This window comes from Lepidochelys kempii, chromosome 8, assembly GCF_965140285.1.
Source record: "Lepidochelys kempii isolate rLepKem1 chromosome 8, rLepKem1.hap1, whole genome shotgun sequence".
Taxonomy (NCBI): Eukaryota; Metazoa; Chordata; order Testudines; family Cheloniidae; genus Lepidochelys; species Lepidochelys kempii.
The window spans coordinates 101,797,655-101,817,792 of record NC_136387.1 but is presented as its reverse complement, the minus strand read 5'-3'; the positions used below and the strand labels follow the sequence as shown (position 1 = coordinate 101,817,792).

The window sequence follows — 20,138 nt, the reverse complement described above, 5'->3', positions numbered from 1 at the left end:
TGATTTGTAAAACTTTATTTAGAAATATTCTCGATATATTCATTATATTATATATATTTATATATACACACACATTACAACAAATGTGTTTTCTAAATAGCACATCCACAGTGGGTTGCCTAATCGGCTTTACAAAGATAATAAGGGTACCAGGTCTGGTTACTTAACTTCTGCAGAAAAATGCAGAAACCAAAGGAATTTTAAAAAAAGAAAAGAATTCATCACAGAGTACAACACTGACCGAAAGTGCTGATTCCAAACATAAATGGGATGATGTTATATACACCAAGACATAGAGCAGGCAGAAGAAGAACCGGAGAAATAGGAGATGTACCATTCAAATCACAATTAAAGTACAACTATACATACCTCAGCTATACTGAAGTTGTATTCTGCTAAGAGGCTACAAATATATGTGTTTTGTAAAAGGGTTATAAATTGTACCATTTTGTCTTCTTTTCAGAAAAAAAAAAGGGGGGGATTTCTAACATTTTAAATGACTTGTCTTGGAATATCTGTCCAAAAGGGGGTAAAATATCATTATTATTTCAATCCCTTTAAAAATGTAATAACACTTTATCTTCGTAACAAAATTTCTCTCCCTCCTCCCCCAGAAACTACTGATCCCCGGATCTTGCAAAGTGATGGGCGCCCCCTGCAGGAGCTGAGAGTCCTCAGCATCTCTCAGGCTCAAGTTCCAATTTCTTACTCCCCTATGTATTCCCCCCATCACAGAACGCGTCCCCTACCAGTGTCTGAGTTTTGAGGTCTAGCCCCTACTCCCATTGAAGTCAGTGACAACTCCCTTTGGAGCAAGATCTGTCCTTTAGATAATACCAGACGGTGAAACTGACCCTGTAATGCCCCACAAAATGTAAGTCTCACCTGAGCCCCATTTGAGGACTTTATAGGTGCAATGTACTGGCCCTCTGCATAGGGGTGAATTCTCAGACCATTTACCTAAAATATCAATGGGGAACTCACAGCAAGGTGGTACACCCTCTTAATATTCCCACACACAACACTGAGAGAACCCAGCCTCACTCATATTACTTCCAAGATAGTATCGACCCATTCTCATAAACAGGCATAAAAAAAAGAAGTGACGGTACCCTACAATAAAAATAGGGTCAACCTGGCTTTCCAACAGGCAAACTAATGGCTCTAAATGCTCACACACGGACGTCTCTGCATTGCCTTGTACCTCAACACCTATAATAAATAAGAGACAGGGTTGTATAAAGTGTACTCATTCTAATTATTTTCCCTTACAAGGAATGGGGCTTTCTCGCATCATGTGGATTTTTCGGAATCTCTGCCGAGCAAGTGGATAATGAGATAGTTTGTTCTGGTGCGATTGCTCTGTCAATCATTAGCAAGTGGGAAAAAGAGAAAGTCCTATGTAGGTTCTGCTGTTCATGGGATATGCAGGGCCTAGCTCCTCAGTCTGTGTAAACAGGCATAGTATGGGAGTCAATGGAATGACCCTGATTTACACCAGCTGAGAATCTGACCCACGTTTTTTAAGTACTCTGCTTTTTTTAAAGTGTCCTTCAGAGGACATCTCCAGATGGAGGATAATTTCTGTTTCAAAGTGATCTGGTTGTATGTGGCCACCAACCTGCAATACGTCTGCATGCCTGGGAATTGCTGTATGTGTCACAAATAGCACTGAATCTCAGTGTAAATCTACACAGCAAGAACAAAACCGCGGCTGTGAGTCTCAGAGCCCAGGCTGACTGCTTTGCTTCTGGGAACTCTAGAGATATCCACATCCTTGTGCAGACAAGGCTCCGGCGGAAGTCTTAAGTAGACAAAGAGGCAAGATCAAATCGGGGGGCTAATGAATAGACGGGGAGCGGGGGGGAGGTTAAATAACCATCCTTTCCAGATGGGTAAAACCCAACAATCCAAAGCACATAATTAAATCTCTTTTATATCCCTTCTACACACACACACACACACAATTTGTTATTCCATCACTGCCTTTGTTTTTAACTAAAATACCAGGATGACAATTGCAAGGAAAATTCCCACTCACCCATACTGAAATGTGTAATCCTTGGGTGATGTCATGTCCCCACTGAAGCCAATGACAAGATTCCCATAGACTTCAACGGGGCCACGATTTCAGCCATTGCACAGTAGTTGGGAGGGAAGAGAGAAGAAAACATCTATGTACCTTTTCATTCAGTGGATACTGCATGACAGTTATTAAACAGAAGTAATTCCACATCATAAATACAACACCTCAAACAATCCAAAGTTAGGCTACGGTTTTGGGCTTTTTTGAAAAAAAAAAGTCTCGTTCCTTGTAACAGTTCTTTAGCGGGAGGCATTTTTCAGCTTTTTAAAAAGGTACAGTCAAAAGCTCTTGGACAACAAGAAGGCATTGCCCTAGCTTCCACACTGACAAGTTGCATATATGTCATCAGAATGGTTTGGAGAGATGCTGCAGAACTGTTTGAGATTTTGGTCGCTTCCAAGTGCCACACGTAAAAGGAAGGGACATGTAGCTTCCATTGGCAGTGAAAGAGGGAGTCACTGCCTGTTTCTGATCCATGATTATTCTGCTTCAAGAGATCATCATCAAATCATTTGATATTGAAGAGGTGTCAGCAATGTTCCCTCCCCCCACCCAGCGTTACATCCATGAACAATATGTACAATAAGATGACTTTCATCTCCGTCCGATCAAGTACCTAAATGTTGAATGTCCACTTGATTTGGTTTTGTTCTCCATCAACTCACTGTCATTTTAGTTCAGGGATTGTGACCTTTAGAAATATTGGCTTGAGAACTTGATGAGCTCAAGTTCCTGTTTTCTTTTTGGAGATGTAGAGTTGGGAAAATAGGGTGTAATTCCAAGACCCAGGGACTGAGGGTTTACTTTCCCCTCTGTGTTTTAGGAGGGATCTGTAAGGTCATCATCGCTGGGCATTGCCTTCTACAGGAAGAATGGAGTGATGGAGACTCCTTGTATGCTTTGTATCTAATGTTTCATGTTCTTCTGTGAAGCTGTCCGGGCTCCCTGCTCCATCTAAAGAGCTTCCACAGCTAGAGTTTGGAGACAACATGTCCTGCAGGAGATCCTCTTGGACTATCCCAGTGTCTTTGTTCACTTTGCCCCTTTGGTTTCCCTCTTCTTCCTGGTCATTAAGCAGTTTGGCCAGGAAGTTGATGTATTTCATAGCCAGGCGTAAAATTTCATTCTTGCTCAGTTTTTTGTCAGGTGGGTGGGTCGGAATGAGTTTACGAAGCTCTGCGAATGCACCATTGACATTCTGTTGTCTCCACCTTTCCCGGCTATTGGTAAAAATGCGGCGGACCACTTTTGTATGGGGACCTGAAATTACAATAGTGCATGATTAGGGGTAACATTAAACAGATTATTTATCATTTCACTTAATGGTCAAAATTTCCCAATGTGACTGACTAACTTTAGGCACCTACTTCCCTAGGTAGGTATCTCAACAGAAGTGGTCTGGTTTTTAGAACTGCCACAACTTCCGTTCAAGCCAATGGGAGCTGAAAATCAGGTCATTTCTATTTAGGCGTCTAACTTTAAGTCAACTAAGTTTGAAAGCTTAGGCCATATATGTGATTAGCAGGCTGTATATTTTCATCATATCCCAGTGATAAAGGACTTGTACAAGCTTAGCTCATGAACTGCCTTATATTTTATACTCTATTAACTTCTCTTAACATTGGCCAAAACAGATATGACAAGAGATGACGTGAGAGAGCAGAGGTTTTAGTGGTTCTATGGTCAGGATGCAGATACTCATCTAAATCATTTATTTGATACAAACCCAAAGCTGGTAGGGAGCTTAAAGCTGTTACGTGACCATTGGATGGCCTATGTGAAATGAGTTGCTGGTACTCAGCCCAATTCCTTGGGAACAGGTAGCCACATTACAAAACCAGCCCTCCTCCCCCCAAAAAAGAAACCCAACACCAAAACCAACCAAACAAAAATGAGTGCCTTTGTTGGAATTCTGAATGGAGACCAGGAGTCAAATCATCCCAGAACTGCCCTATCAGTTTTAGAAGCTGTCTCTTCAGGTCAGCATTGTGGAACGTTGGCAGAGCAGCTGGAGAGCCTGACAATGACGCTGTGATTGACCATGCTTTTCCTGTCCTGTAGATACCCTCAACCTGATTCTATTTTGATTTATTTTTGTAGGAGGGGAAATGACAACAAAATACTGATGTTAATTTAGCCGGGCAAGCAGTGAAGTCCATTTAAAATTGCTAGAGTTTTACCCCATGGCCAGTTTTAGAATGAATGTGTTGACGTAAAACAGCTAACGTCCCGGAAGACCAGATAGATACCAACATTGACTGTGTCTTCTCCTTTCCATGGGTGATCATAACACCTACTGGTGTGGGGTTGTACGCATGGAGAGGAAGGATTTATGAGCAGGTCCTGCCAGGCATAAGATCCAGGTCAGAGTGCAATCTCAGAATCCCATTTCTCTGGATCAGTGGAAGTATGTACAAGCGGGTACTCATTCCAGCTATTGGACAGTGCAATCTCTATCCAAATAGGACTCACAGAGTATATTATTATTACTATATATTTTGCTTTGCATAAATTGTTATTGAAGGGACCTAGCAGGAGACCTCACGAGCCTCTGGAAGGGTTGCCATGGCAAAAACCACTATAAAGATGAGAGACATTGTGCATGCCTGGAAAAGCACAACACCAAGTACCAATGTAGGTATAATATCTATGGGGGTGACACTGAATGACAGATCACATGGCCTTGTACAGCACATGTCCACACGCTATACTCTTACATTCTGAAACCCCTTGTCTGATTACTGCATCATGGTGGGAATAAGTCACTGACCAACAATAGTCCTGTGGTCAGTTGTTTAGATTGCCCAGTGTTCCATCATCACCCAATGCTTGTGCCCACCAGTGGGATGCTTTGGCTCTAGCCATGTGCCCACTTAATCATAGAATCATAGAATATCAGGGTTGGAAGGGACCTCAGGTCATCTAGTCCAACCCCGTGCTCAAAGCAGGACCAAGCCCCAATTTTTGCCCCAGATCCCAAATGGCCCCCTCAAGGATTGAGCTCACAACCCTGGGTTTAGCAGGCCAATGTTCAAACCACTGAGCTAACCCTGCCCCCCAACCAAACCACTGGGCGTGTTTTGGTTGTTAACATACACTTGGACTCCTTGGGTGGGGAGTTCAGCTATAGCAAATGGATAATAGACCACGTGCTCTGAAGCTCGCTTATAATATTGTTGCAACATACTAGTACAACGCGGCTGCCTCCTGATAAATCCACCCTCAAGATCAGAGAAGACAGAAATCCCAAACACTAGGAAATGAAATGCTGGCTGGTGAAAAGAAAACACTGACACATGATGTGTTGCGAGAAAAATCCGTTCCATGGGCTTTGCAACTGGAAACACTTCTAAGCAACCACAGTTATTGCTGCGACAGATTCAAGCTACTGGCCCCTCCAAACCAAATCAGCCACGTATAAGCAACAGACACATCTAACTCACATTACCAGGAGCTGCACAGTTCCAATGCACAATAGTCCCTTTCCCCTCTCCACCGTTAAAAATAAATCCACCCAAAATAACAACAACAACCACAGAAAATGGGAAGGACTGAGGTCCACCACTGCCCACCCCAGATTCCCCCCTCAACTGCATATGCAGGAAATTGATCGTGTGGGATACGCCCACCTGATCCTAACAGATGATCCCTGCTCAATGCTCCAGAGGAAGGCGAAAAAGCCAAGGTGTCTGCCAATGCGCCGTGGGGGGAAAATGTCCTTCCCGACCCCAAATCTGGTGATCAGTTCAACCCTGTGCATGAGAGCAAGAATCACCATGATTAAGTAAAAATTTAATTCTGCAACTTTCAGTTTCCTTTGGGGATCTAGCTATCTGGGGAGTTATTGGAGCCCCATTCCTGCAGCATCTAAGCACGAATGAATGAATTTACTCTCATGATTGCCCTATAAGGTCAGAAGCACTCTCCTTCCCATTTTATAGATGGGAACAAGAGGCTCAGAGAGATGAAAGTGATCTGCCCAAGGTCAAAGGGGAGTTGCTGGCAGAGCCAGGACTAGAACCCCCATCTTCACAATCCCAGTCAAGTCCCTAAGCCATGAGGCCATTCTTCCACTCCCAAAGAGCACCATAACTGAGCATTCAAATGCAGTTGTAAGATCTTAAAGCCAGGGACTGTTTCTTACACTGGATTTGTACAGCACCCTGAACTCAGGGTCCCCAGTGCTAAGTGGGGCATCCAGGCAATTCCACAACACGAGTAATGACAACAGTAGAGCTATTTGCACTGCTAGCCTATCATTAAAGATCTCTCCGGGTATGTTTACTCTCCACATTAAGCCCAGGCTCTGACTCAGGTTTGAGCCCACGCCCCTTTTCCATCCACATGCAAATGAGTCTGACTCGGGTCAGCAAGCCCTCAGAAGCTGGGTCCTAGGACCCTGCTAGGGGGGTGGGTCAGAGCCCGAGTCCTGCTTGGACTCAGGTCCAAGCCTTATCATTTTGCAGTGTGGACGCAGCTCAAGCTGCAGACCTTGCAGAATGTGTGCCCTAGCACAGCTGTGAGACCCAGGTCCAGTAATTGCAAACCCAGGATTACAATGCAGTGTGGACACTCCAGCATGGGCTTGGAAACACCAAGTGCACAAGAGCAGGTCCCACAGACCTAGGTTTACAATGCAGTGTAGACATAACCTCTGTGCTCCTGTTATAAAACCCAATTCCAAGACTCAAACATGCTCCTCTAAGCTTAAAAAATATATATCAAGAAACATGGAAATCAGATTCTCATGCAGAGAGGGTTTTGTTTAATTTTACAAAATCTCTTTTGCTGCTTTTGAATTTGAGTGGGAAAATATTAGAGATCACTAGCCTAAAAAAAATTTAAAATACCAACGGTGCAATCTTGCATGCACAGAATACCCATTGAGTTCGCTGGGGGGCTGGTGCCCCTAAGGAATCCATTCATAAATTTTTTAAAATGCTGTGATCATCTAAGATGACATCAAGCATAACTCAGACCATAGAATTTCACCCCGATTCCTGCATTGACATCAGACACAATGCAGGTGTAGAATTTCATCTCCTGATTCCTGCATCAAACCCAGTAACTATGGTTGAACTGAAGAAAGGTATCTTTTAGAAAAACAGTCATCCTCTCTTGATTTAAAGATTTGAAGTGATGGATAACACAGGATGCTTTGTGGATAGGTCATGAAAAACTGAGGTATTCTTCTAAATGACATTTGTCGAGTAATTAAACCAGAAGATTGAATCGGGTTTTCTACATAATTTGTTAAATATAATACAAATCAAAAGGAGAACTGGTAGAAATTTTTCAAAATCCCGACAGAATTTTTTTGCAATCAGTTTTCAAAACTTTTTGTGACCGTTATGTATGTATTTATTATGCAGCTGGCTTGGAGAGCGGTCAAAAATTTTGTAACACTTTGACAAAACATTTTCATGAAAAGGGGTTTTGATTGGAGTCACTTTGGGGGCTTTACAACTGTTCCTCTCTGAAGCAGCTCAGCTTGTGCAGTTCAGAGCTGAGCCCTGAAGTTGGGAGAAAGCCATCAAGCCAGGTGGTTTGTTATTCATGATCCAATAAGCTGAGAGGAGCGGGCGCTGCAGGCGGGGGAGACAGTGAAGAATCTGCCCAGATGACATCAGGAGCTACTGAGACTCTGGTTGCAATATATATTGTTTTCTTAGAATCTTCAGACATATTTCTGGGTCAGTGACTAGCCCTTCTGCTATCAGTTTCTTCTAAGTGCAGGTTTTAAACATGCTAGATTAAGCCACTATTGTCGTTGGCAGAGGAAGCAACTGAAAGGCCTAAAAATGGCCACCATACTGGTCACTTCTGTATCTTACTAATGCGCTGTCCAGTCCCCTGCCCCTGTGAATGCCAATTCTCCGCCTGCTCATTCTGGTTTGATCATAAATCGAACTGACGGGCAAGGCTTAAGAGCTGCCATTGATCCAAAAACTGAAATTTGCATACCTACACTGCCCCTATTTAGGAGAACTAGTCCAGGCCTATTTTGCCATTCTATCTCCCAAAGAGCTCTCCTAGTTTAATGTCTCTGTTTTTTTCCCCAAATGCCCCATGTTGCAAATCTTGTCAGATATGAAATACTCCTTGACAGACAAACCATAACCGTCTGAAGACATTACACTTTCTTGTATCAGCGGCAGTCCGGATTAGTAAAATCCCTAATAATGATCCAAATATGTTCACACAGGAACCATTGACAGCAGTGGAAGTTGCCTGTTCACGTCTAGGGGCACACTTTTGCCCTATTTACCTGGTTTGCTAAATATAAATTTTATCCAAAACCCCTTGGAATCTTTCCACTGACTTCAGTGGGCTTTGGAGCAGGCCCTCTAGGCCTGCAAACACTCTCCCATGTACTTTAAGGTTATTCACACGCATAAGTGTTTGCAGGCTCAGGGTCCTAGTCTGCTCCCTGAGATACACGCCCACAAAACTATCCTAGTTCAAAGGCCTGATCCTGCAAATACTTAATCAACTACTTTGGGATATGCAGGATCAGGCCCAGTGAATATACCTAATACATTATCTAGTAAATACATATTCAGTTTTCTTTCAAATACATTTATATATGTCCTGCTCATCTAAACAGTTATTGTGTGTATTATATATAAGTAAAATTTAACATCTAAGCTAAAAACAAGTAAACTCAGCGGGAAGGTTAAAACTCTTGCTCAGACTCTATGACACTGATACACACTTGTGTTTTTATTTTTCAGCCTTATTATTTATATTATGGTAGAACCTAAAGGCCCCAACCAAGATAAGGACCCCATTGTGCTAGGTGCTGTGCAGATACATGGGGAGAGAAAGTCCCTGCCCCAATCAGCTCACAATAGAAATGGACAAACAGACAGAGGATGGAGGGAAAGAGTAACACATAAATGCAGTGAAACTGGAGTGATGTTTTGCAAGCATTATGTTAGCTTCACAATTTTCTTTTGAAGTGTGGAGGACTGGGGTTTTATCTGGACAGATTAGATAGATAGGTTAGCTAAAAAGAAAGACAAATGAAGGGAACTGAATTTTCTGGCTTTTGTGGATTTCAATGTTTTATCATTTAAAATGTATTTTCTTTTTATCATTTCATCTCATTTATATAGCCATCTGTCACTGTGGAGAGCTTTAGGCTTTGATTTAAAAACTAAGGACCTTTGACTGGAAACATATACTCCTATGGAGTGTTTACTCATACAGGCATTCCCACTGAAACCAATAGGACTGCACAGGGGTAGGTAGTGAGATAATATCCTAGGCTGTTTAATTTCTTCCGTACTTTGAAAGATTTTTAAAAATATGTTATAAACTCTGGGCCATCAGTCTGGAAGCAGAACTGGTCAATTTCAAAGGGCAACTCTGCTTCAGGGCTTCTGGCAGAAGGCAAACCTCTATCTGGTGACTTTCTGAACTGTCTTTGCAATTTCAGCACATCAGAAGAGTGGCCCCAGTTCAGCAAAGCACTCAAGCATGCATATAAGTCTCTCTCACTACAATGGGACTTAGGCCTGGTCTACACTTAATGCTTATACTGGCATAGCTATGTCAGTCAGGGCATGAAAAAACCACATTCCCTAGTCAATGTAGCCATGTTGATAAAACCCCCAGTGTGGGTGCAGCTATGCTGACAGAGGACCACTTCTGTCAGCATAGCTAACGTTGTTCAGGGAGGTGGCGTTCCTACACTGGCAGAAAAACTCCTTCTGTCTTGTACACTGTATCTACACTAGGGGGCTATGCCAGCATGGGCTCTGTAGACATAGCCTTAAACAAGTGCTAAGTGGTTTGCAGAATAGGGATAGAATTAAACACCTGCTAGAGTGCATTGCTGAACTGGGGTAATATTATTAAGTCGTTCATCATCAGACTGGTTACCAGATGGAGTAGGAGATATTGGCTCCACTATCCAGGAGTCAAGACCAGGACAGAAGCAAGCTATCAGCCAGTAGGAGTGATGTAACCTCATCCTTTTATTGCTTTGTATTTTACCCCAACACATGTTGGTCTAAGCAACCTTCCCATGTCACCAAGGAGCGGCGGGGGCGGTGGGGGGGGAATGGGATGGGACATTAAGCACCGGCTAAATCCCTTTGCACTTGATATACACCATCAGGGGAAGAAGAAAAGATTCTCACCGTCACTGATCTCCACTTCATAAGGAGACGATCTTCTTTTCATTCTATTGTTGTTGTAGATTGACAAGGTGTCTGGCTCTCCAAAAAACCCACTGCAAACAAGATGCAAAGGGAAGGTCAGAAAAAAACGAGGAGGAAAACACACAGACACACTTCATGAAGGGTACTCACTTGTCGCCGGGGTTCTTCGAGATGAACGCTGCACATTCCCACTCGTGGGGAGCACCTTGGGCACCCGTGCAGCGGCCACCTGAAGAAGAACTATTAGATATTATAGGCCAGATCCTCAGCTGGTGTAAATCAGCGTCGCTCCACTGACGTCAAAGGGACTTTGAAATCTATCGAGCTATATCAGCTGATACCAGTTGAGGATATAAGTAGGCATGTGTGAGAGTACATAAATAAAACACACACACACAAGCATGTATACACAAATTATACATACATTTACATATACAGCATAACAGACATCTGTCTTAAGTGACCAGGATAAAAATTTGTAGGTCCTCCAATCAATGTGATATAATTCTAATACAGGTATGTGTACTTTCTAGCAAGTCTTTTAAGACAGAAGGCTACCTGATCTCTAGATGATATATAACACACATATGCTGAACTACTATTAATTTGTATTGAATGAGAGAAAATGGAATTGAATTGTATGATATAAGTACATTGTAGGGTGTAGGCATATTTATTTATACACACTACATACAATGCATATTCTGAAGCAATTCCTTACCACTGTCATGATTATTTGTAGGGTCACACACATCTCACCCAGTGCATACATCTGAGAGATTTCTTCAAGGAAACAAAAAACTTGCCCACTAGATAAATGTTGCATTGGCTACATTTACACCTTTGCATTTAAAATATTACATTTTAATATGATTTTAATGTATGCAATATATATATATAATATGGCATACATTAAAATCATATTAAAATGTAATATTATATCTATCTATCTATATATATAATTACCCTTGTTCCAAGGGCTACAATAGATGTTTTGCTTTGCAAAATTACATGCATCCAAACTCTCCCACAATTATCCAGGCACAAGAATTACATCCCCAGACAGAGAAAGGTTCCTTTGCCAGACAACCTCCTGTCCTTATGAACTTCGGATAGATAGATAGATAGATAGATAGATAGATAGATAGATAGATAGATAGATAGATAGATAGATAGATAGATAGACACGTGCAGGACAGGAAGACAGAGAGAGGTCGGAGAGACACAAGAAGAGAAACAATCCAGCAGTTTTCTGCAGAAACGGTACTAAAGGCTTCATCTCAGGATAGGACAGGGCGAGGGAGCTGCTGTAGGGCGCTGAGTGGGGAGACAGACAGACAGAAGAAGACGGACAGCCTCCCGGAGGCAGCCCGACAGACAGACAGCCGGAGCGAGGGGCAGACGGGCGGGCGGGGAGATCGGGCAGGAGGCGGCGGGCAGGGCACGGACCTGTTGATGGTGCCCAGCGGCTGGCCGATGTTGTAGAGCATGGCTCGGCCGGCCGCCGGCAGGGGAAGCGCCGTGGGGCTCAGCTGCACCATGCGGGCGTCGCAGGCGGCCTCGGCCGGGGCTCTGCACGGCTCGGCGCCCGGAGCTCTCTGCATCGCCTCGCCGGGCGCCTCGCGGCCTTTTATGTCCCTGCGCACCAGCTCGATCACCGGCACGGCGGCGGCGGGGGGCCCGGGGGAGGGCCGGCCGGTCTCCTTGGAAACCCCATTGAGCAGCAGCTGGGGCTCTCCTGGGACCTCCATCCCCCCGCGGCTGCTCTCCGGCTCGGTCGTGCCTTCCGCTCCCGGATCGTGCGGCTGCGGGGGCCGGGCATCCCGCGGGTCACTGCGGGGCAGCTCCGCCGGCGGCCTCTCCATCGTCCTGGGGGAGAGAGGAGAGGAGGTGAGCGGGGTGGGGGGAGCCGAGGGCACCCCTGCGAGACAGACTGACTGTCCAGCGGGGGGGGAAAGAAAGAAAGAAAGAAAGAAAGAAAGAAAGAAAGATTGCGGGAAGGATGGAAAGAAAGAAGAAAGAAAGAAAGAAAGAAAGAAAGAAAGAAAGAAAGAAAGAAAGAAAGAAAGAAAGAAAGAAAGAGAAAGATTGCGGGAAGGATGGAAAGAAAGAAGAAGAAAAGTGGGGGAGGGAAAGAAAGAAAGAAAGAAAGAAAGAAAGAAAGAAAGAAAGAAAGAAAGAAAGAAAGAAAGAAAGAAAGAAAGAAAGAAAGAAAGAAAGATTGCGGGAAGGATGGAAAGAAAGAAGAAGAAAAGTGGGGGAGGGAAAGAAAGAAAGAAAGAAAGAAAGAAAGAAAGAAAGAAAGAAAGAAAGAAAGAAAGAAAGAAAGAAAGAAAGAAAGAAAGAAAGAAAGATTGCGGGAAGGATGGAAAGAAAGAAAGAAAGAAAGAAAGAAAGAAAGAAAGAAAGAAAGAAAGAAAGAAAGAAAGAAAGAAAGAAAGAAAGAAAGAAAGAAAAGGGGGAAGGGGGAAAAGAGAGGGGTGAAGGAAAAGGGGGTGAAGGAAAAAAGGAACAGAGAAGAGGTGACGGTGACAGATGTTGCTAGTTTGACAGCAGCGTCCAGGCACACACACCTCCGCAGCGAAGGAGCCCATTGTCCCGGCCTGGGAGCCAGAATCCCGCTGCAATGATTTATTAGCAGGAGAATTAGCCAAACGATGCTTTGTACCAGAAGAGGGGCGAGCTTAGCTATTTGTACTGAAGCGCCGGGGCACAATCCTGCCTTGGTGGCTTCTCTGCCAGTGCAGGACGAGAGATGAAATCCTGGCCCCCTTACAGTCAATGGCAAAAGTCCCCTGGATCTCCGTGGGGCCAGGATTTCACCCAATATTTAAAAAGATGAGGGTTCACCGGAGCCAGGTGTGGCCGAGAGATGGGCTTGGTGCAATCCCCCGAAGCCCAGGGATCCCTATTTGTTTCACCATTCGCCTTAGCTTAATATCTCTGTGTTGCCTATTTAAGCCTCACATTTAATCTTCTCCTTGATCCAGCATTTGCTGTTCCACCGACAGGTGACTTAGCCACGGCTGGAATCAGTTTCTTTTCCATTAATTTTTTTGCAGCCCAGATAGAGGAACAGAATAAACTCCAGGGTCTGAAGACGTGGGCGTGATGGTGTTTAAAGAATAGAACATTTTTATCGAAGGGTAAACCAAGAGCTTCGGATTTTTCTTTTTATTACGACTAATGTTAACAAAAGGACAGGGCTAAACGGGTGTTTATGGGCGAGATTTCCAACGGAAACACCGTTTTGCTGCTACCCCAGGTTACACTTTTGAACTCAACCACCCTTCGTGGAAACTATTGATTTGAAGATGAATTTATCATGGCTACCAGCTATAAAGAGGGTGCAATAGGGAGTCTATGTTTTAACATTCCAATTCGAGAACTGTTCAAAGGGGCATTATATTTCTCTCTGGACACATACACACACTGGATAGTAAAAAGAAAAGGAGGACTAGTGGCACCTTAGAGACTAACCAGTTTAGTCCTCCTTTTCTTTTTGCGAATACAGACTAACACGGCTGCTCCTCAGAAACACTGGATAGTAGTGTTTGCATATATGTGTGTATACTATATATATATATAATGCTATATATTTGTATATAAAATTATTGTAATGCAATATAATCGCCACAGTGGCCCTGCATTTGATAGGGTAATCATTTTATGGTTACACTATAAATCAGGTTACTCCCACTGGCAAAGGAGCGGTCACTTACCCCAGGCCAACTGCACTTCAGATCTTACAAGACAACGCTAATAGGCAATCCTATAATAAATTAACTAATCAAAGAATGGTTTCAGAGTAAAAAGAAAAGGAGGACTTGTGGCACCTTAGAGACTAACCAATTTATGTGAGCATGAGCTTTCCTGAGTGAGCATAAGCTTCCTTCCTTTTCACTTTCCGATGAAGTGAGCTGTAGCTCACGAAAGCTTAATGCTCAAATAAATTGGTTAGTCTCTAAGGTGCCACAAGTCCTCCTGTTCTTAATCAAAGAATGATTAACTAAGAAGAAGAAATATATAAAAATGATTACACTATAAAATGCAGGGCCAGTGTGGTGATTCTATTGCTTTACAATAATTTTATATACAAATATACAGCATTATACTATAGTACTTTGCTATAAACATTGTATGACATTTTATTGCTTTAACACGGAACCCTGGCATTCTGATATACACACACATCACGTGTATATTTCTCAGCAAAGTCATGGTGGTAATTATGTTGTTATACAGGGAGATGTAGTCGAAGTATTAAATTCTACTCATGCAACATAGTGATCACCATGACTTTGCTGAGAAATATAGACCGGGTGTGTATATTTTTATACACACACACACATTATATATATAACGTTGCATGAGGAGAATGTAATTCTTAATCTATATACAATGATTGCAATGTTTTGCTGAGAAATATAAGAGTGTAGTGTTTCTGTATTAAGGTAGTAGAAGATAGATAGATAGATAGATAGATAGATAGATAGATAGATAGATAGATAGATAGATAGATAGATAGATAGATAGATTTCCTATTCATTTCAAACGACTAGCTTTGTCTGTAACCAAGATGTGGAGTCTGATCAAGTGTGACTAGCAATGGGAAGTAATTATATTATTGCAAAACAAATGTCTAGTCCGGGGCCCAGTCTTGAGTAAGGAGAGCAGCATCGGGTTACTTTGATGTTTCCTATTTTGGGGACATATTACACCGTAGATTTTTGTTTTAAGCAGAATGGCCCGTGGCTTTGGGCCGAAAGACCCACGTCCTGCAGCTGTACTATCTGGTCGTATCCAAAATGTGTTCGGTACATTTGAAGTCACTTGTTTAAAAAGCAATCTGTAGGCGCCTTCTCTATCCATTAGCCCAGGCAGGCAGGCTACAGGAGCCGTCCGCTGGGCAAGGAGCGGGTTAGTGTCTCCTCTGCCATCAAACACATGGATGTATCGTTACAGGAAACGCATTTCACGCTGAGGAATGATTATTTCCATTTTGTTTCCTCCCGAAGTTTGGGGTTTGTTCATTTCATGGCTGGTGTAAATAAAGGAGGCCCGGTGCTTTGCGAAAGCAGATCTGATCCCAGACTCAGCCTTTCTAACCTTAATTTCCTTGACTCCTGCGGGGCTCAGTTAAGCAGATCGTTTGTAGGGAAGACCTGAAAAAGTCCCAGGGCGCCGGCCTTTTCCCAGCCACCTCTCCGGGAAGGATTCTAACGGTCTGTCGGGATATTGCATCGTGAGCGACCATTCACATCTGTCTCCTCGAGTGTCCTGTTCCAGCAAAAGATCTCTCCGGCTCAGGGCTGCCTTCTCGCCTCCCACCTCTAGGATACTTAGGACTTGACAAGGAGAAAGGAAACCCATATCGAGATAATAATTCCTGGGGGCGGGGGGAGATCTCTTGCCCCAGTTTCTTTAGATCAACTGCACATTGGAGCCGGAGAGATCGACATCAAGATAGCAAACGCTGATAGAGAGGCGTGTGGCTAGGGATGCCCGCCGTACACCCCCCCGCCCCAGCCAATCACAACTAACGGACGGGGTGACTGGACCCAAATATAACCCTCCTCATGCGTAAATTGGGCTTGGAATTTGGATAGCACATTAAAAATCTATATTGTTTAGTTTCAATGTATATAGGGGTGTTTATATTATTAATAGGGTATATAGACAGAAACACACCCTATCTATGTACACTGTATTTATTCCCTTTAATTAAATTATATATACATATCTACATATATATTACATATATTATAACTTTGTTATATATACATAATTAAAACAAATAAAGTATTTATAAACGTTTACAATTATATATACACACACACATATAATATATAGATATATAATTATAAACTTATTTAAAAACGTTAAATATATACTATATGTGTGTGTGTGTATATATAATTGTAAACGTTTATAAATACTTTATTTGTTTTAATTATGTATATATAACAAATTTATAATATATGTAAATATCTTGTTCTTCATATTCATATATTTCTATTAATAAAGGGGTTTAACATGGATGCAAACCCCTTACTAATATAGATATATAACGTAAAGATTTCTCTCTCCATATATCCCATCACACATATAGGTCGAAATAAAACAAACGATTTATTTGTATTACCGGACTAGAGCTGAAAACAGGGTGTTTGTTTTCAGCTGGCATTTCTCAAACTGATGCCTGCAGGTTTGCAGACATGCTATTAAAAGTGCAGGGCCTAAAAATTAAACCTAAAAGCCAGTCGGAGATGAATACACAGGTTGAAGCTTGTATCTAGTACAGTCTTTGTCCGAATTTCTCACTGAAAGTTTAAGATGGAACCCCATCCTCAACATCTGTTATTTCCAGTCCGACCCACACAATAGAAATGTTTCCCTCCTTTAGCATAACGTTCGTTATGAATCAGTATGATTTTTTTAAAATCCCGGTATTTGTGGCTGCTTAAGGGATGTAACCCTAAAGGAGATATAAACTACCTGTGTCGATATCTCTGCCTAATACGTCTGTCCATTCCACATCTCTCTCTCTCTCTCTCTCTCTAAAATTGCGGAGTGGAAATATTTCCTTTTGGGATCGCTTTCAACGAGTTAAGCCATAATACAATGAAACAAGAAAGAATCGGAAATTTTAAACACATCCTTCCTTTCCCCTTCACAGACACACAAGGCAAAGTAACAGATAAACACAGAGAAAATTATCAACAAGCCATTAGCCAAAGCGCTCTCTTTTCTGATCATTTCACAGAGCATTTCTCTGCAACCCCCCCCCCCACACACACACACATTTCCCGAGCCTGTTCAAATGCAATCGCAGAAAAATAATAATCCTTTCATTTTCCAATAAATAAGTAACCCTCCCCAACCAATTTCCCTCTTTGCCTTCATAATATTTCACACTTTTAAAACAGCAACAGAGAATCGGATTGAATTTGCTTCTTTCGGATCGAATTTGTTACTAGAATAACATGGGAGGTGTGTGTGTGTGAATCCTATAATTTTAATGTCTTAAATTCCACTCTTCCTAGGTAATTTGTGCTGGTCCTAACCCCTGTCCTAGATTCTTTGTTTAAAACTGTGGATCTGACCGGAAATTTGTACCCATTAATCCAAGTATTAGTTCATTTCCCTCCAGAAACAGCTACAACAAGAAAAATAGAATGAAATAAAACGTTATTTTGGAGTTGCTTCTGGCCAGCTAGATTCAAACAGGGCCTTTCCGATAAACTGGCTCCATAGCGCAACCAGATCCCGATTAAAAGGAACAAAACCAATCCTACCCAGACCTATACACCCATATTTATACTTCGCTTCTGCATCTGCCCCGAAGAAAGGGTTGTTAATCCTGCCTTCTCTCTGCAGCATCAAATATCCGGCTGCTTTTGGGATCAGTTTGCTCAACGAAATTTCCCCAAAAGAAAAAGAGCCGCCCCCCCCCCCCCGCCGCCTCCCCCCATTGAACAACGGAGAATTGGTTTTAATTTTTGTTGCGCGTTTTCCCATATTGCGCCACACACGGGAAAATGCTCGCGCTCTCTCCAGAAGGAAGCCCTGTAAACAATGAGCGAAATACAACGCTTTCCCCTTTACGTATACATAGATCTCTATACTCACCATTTGCTTTTCATTGGTAAAAGTGAGTGGAGCCATTTTGTGGCCTATTCATTGCTGCTATGTATATTTTTTTTCCTTCCTCTCTCTCTCTTACTGGAGCAGGATCTAATTCCACATCACGTCCAGTTTCCTATTTAGTATGGAGAACGGAACACTAGAGCAATGTGGCCAACAGAGATAAAGCCCCAGCAATGGCCCGCCTGCCCTGATAAGCTTCTAAACCCATTATTTATGAAATGATTCATTATTATTTGGCAATTTTATCGAAGGAAAGCGGGAACTTATTGCAGGGATATGCATAGGAATAACTTTGGAATGCATGCCTTATAGCTTTTGCTGTGTGTGTGCTTAGATGCTCTTAAAAAGACACTGTAGAAAAGAGTAATAAAAAATGCACCATGACTGCCCACATTTGAATAGCAATTCTTTATTTTAGTCCTCTTGGAGGTTATTATGCCCCTGCATTTTTTTGATTAAATATGGAACACCTACTCAGTTCTTAATTAAATTTAATGAGCCCAAATAAATTGCTGGAGATATTGAGAGAGGAGGGGGGCTGTCTAGGACAATAGGGTAAATAAAGCAAATTGACAGGGAACATTTAAGCAAGATTCCCCCTCGGCCCCCCCCCCCCATATTTCTTCACTGCAGGCATAAATGGGGGGGGGGAATCTCTAGTTTTAATTTAATCTGATCAGGTTTAGGAGGGGGTGGTAAAAAAACTCTGCAATCCATGTGGGGCTCGGGGATTTATCGTGGGGAAGGGGTGTGTCGGAGAAATAAAAGGTAAGTCCTCGAAAATAATCAGCTTGAAACTGGGAAAACACAAAAGCATGACGGATCGTGCTAGGTCAATATAGCTGGGCTGTGAAACGTGTGGTGTAAGGGACTGGGGGAGGAAGACAATCTTATTATTTAAAACTATAAGACATGACTGACAGAGAATGATCTGCCAAGATAGCAAGTTAGTGCAATTTACAAAATCGAAGATCTGGTGAAAAATGATCCCTGTCCTTGGAAGCTGGAGTGCAGCAGGGATTTGGGGGGTATTTTCCCCTAGCATTGAGAAATACGTTGGCTTTTTAAATTCTAAACCATCCAATGTGCGCTGTACCAAGGGGATTAACACAGGGCAAAGAATAAATCTGGATCCGTCGTGTGGGGGAAGGGTCCACACTAACTTTTACAAACGTGCTAAATACCTCGATTGAAATGCCGATCTATCCACTTTCAGTATTAAAATGTAGCGAAGATAAGCCCACAGGCATAGGTCCCACACAAACGCTAATGAGCCAGACTAATAAAACAATCACCATTACAATACTGAGCATGACGCACAAACACACACACAAAACCAAGAAATAACTAGGTGAATAACTCAATCAAATACACTCTGTGATGCCACCCTGGTTGGTTCATTATTATATCGTGCTTTGGTTGCACACGTGGTATCTCTCACAATTGCGGAATGGCCAAGCAACCTTCAGGGAAATGACTGCGAAACAGACCGTGTAGTGTTGGGAGACTAAAACCCCAACGTTGATTCCTTTCTTTTCTCCCCGTTGGAACAATGTTGATGGCCGCGTGTATCTCAGGGGTTTTCTGGTTGATCAGCAAAGGCACGAGGGAGGGGGATAGTTGGTGATTAAGGTCTCTGTGCTGGATCACCCTAGGTAGAGGCTGCCTGGGTTTCGCCGGCAGTTGTGGGGGGAAAAAAAAATCAGCTTTCATTTTCTCTCTCTTACCCATATGCGGCTACCTGGCTACTTTCCGCTGCCCAGCCCTGGCTCTTTGCGAGGGACCCCATCGTCCCCCTCCTGCCGCCAGCCCCGCCAACGGCGCCAGGCAGAGCGGGCCTTACGCTGCGCCCACGGTGCACGGGGCTTTCAGAAGAAAGGCTTCCGAGGACACGGGGCCACGTAAAGCCCCCGGAATCCTGGTCCTTTCACCCCCCCGGTCAGGTGAGGAACGAGGGAGAGAAAAGATCGGGCTTGGCGGGCGTTTCACGGGCACCCTTGGGGCCAGTTCTCCTTCCACCCGAAGGCCGGGGGCTCCAGTTCTGATCCTTACGCGCTGGGGGGGGGGGGGGGCGCAGAGAGCCCCCAAAACACGCGCACCAGAAAGAGGGGGGACGCCAGGCCGCGCAGTTTAGCGGACCCTGGCAAGCCCCCAAGTAAGGGACAGCGATTCATTGGTTGCTAGCATTAGACCCCCACGGTAGGGAAAGGAAGGGGCGTGAGGGAGAATATGAA

At 43.2% G+C, this 20,138-nt stretch overlaps 1 protein-coding gene across 5 annotated transcripts; it reads right to left on the bottom strand.

Moving 5' to 3' along the window:
- On the bottom strand, positions 1-18,087 carry TAL1 (TAL bHLH transcription factor 1, erythroid differentiation factor). 5 transcript variants are annotated; one of them, XM_073357792.2, is made up of 6 exons: positions 17,887-18,087; positions 16,753-16,852; positions 15,364-15,602; positions 11,704-12,123; positions 10,234-10,325; positions 1-3,346 (listed from the first exon to the last, which is right to left on the bottom strand). In XM_073357792.2, the coding sequence occupies exons 4-6, from the start codon at positions 12,117-12,119 to the stop codon at positions 2,928-2,930; spliced, it is 927 nt and encodes a 308-aa protein (XP_073213893.2). In that variant the 5' UTR covers positions 12,120-12,123; positions 15,364-15,602; positions 16,753-16,852; positions 17,887-18,087; the 3' UTR covers positions 1-2,927. The 5 variants fall into 5 exon arrangements, with proteins under 5 accessions (XP_073213893.2, XP_073213892.2, XP_073213890.2 ...); XM_073357791.2 differs by lacking the exon at positions 16,753-16,852; XM_073357789.2 differs by lacking the exons at positions 15,364-15,602; positions 16,753-16,852.
- Positions 18,088-20,138: the final 2,051 nt, after the last annotated feature.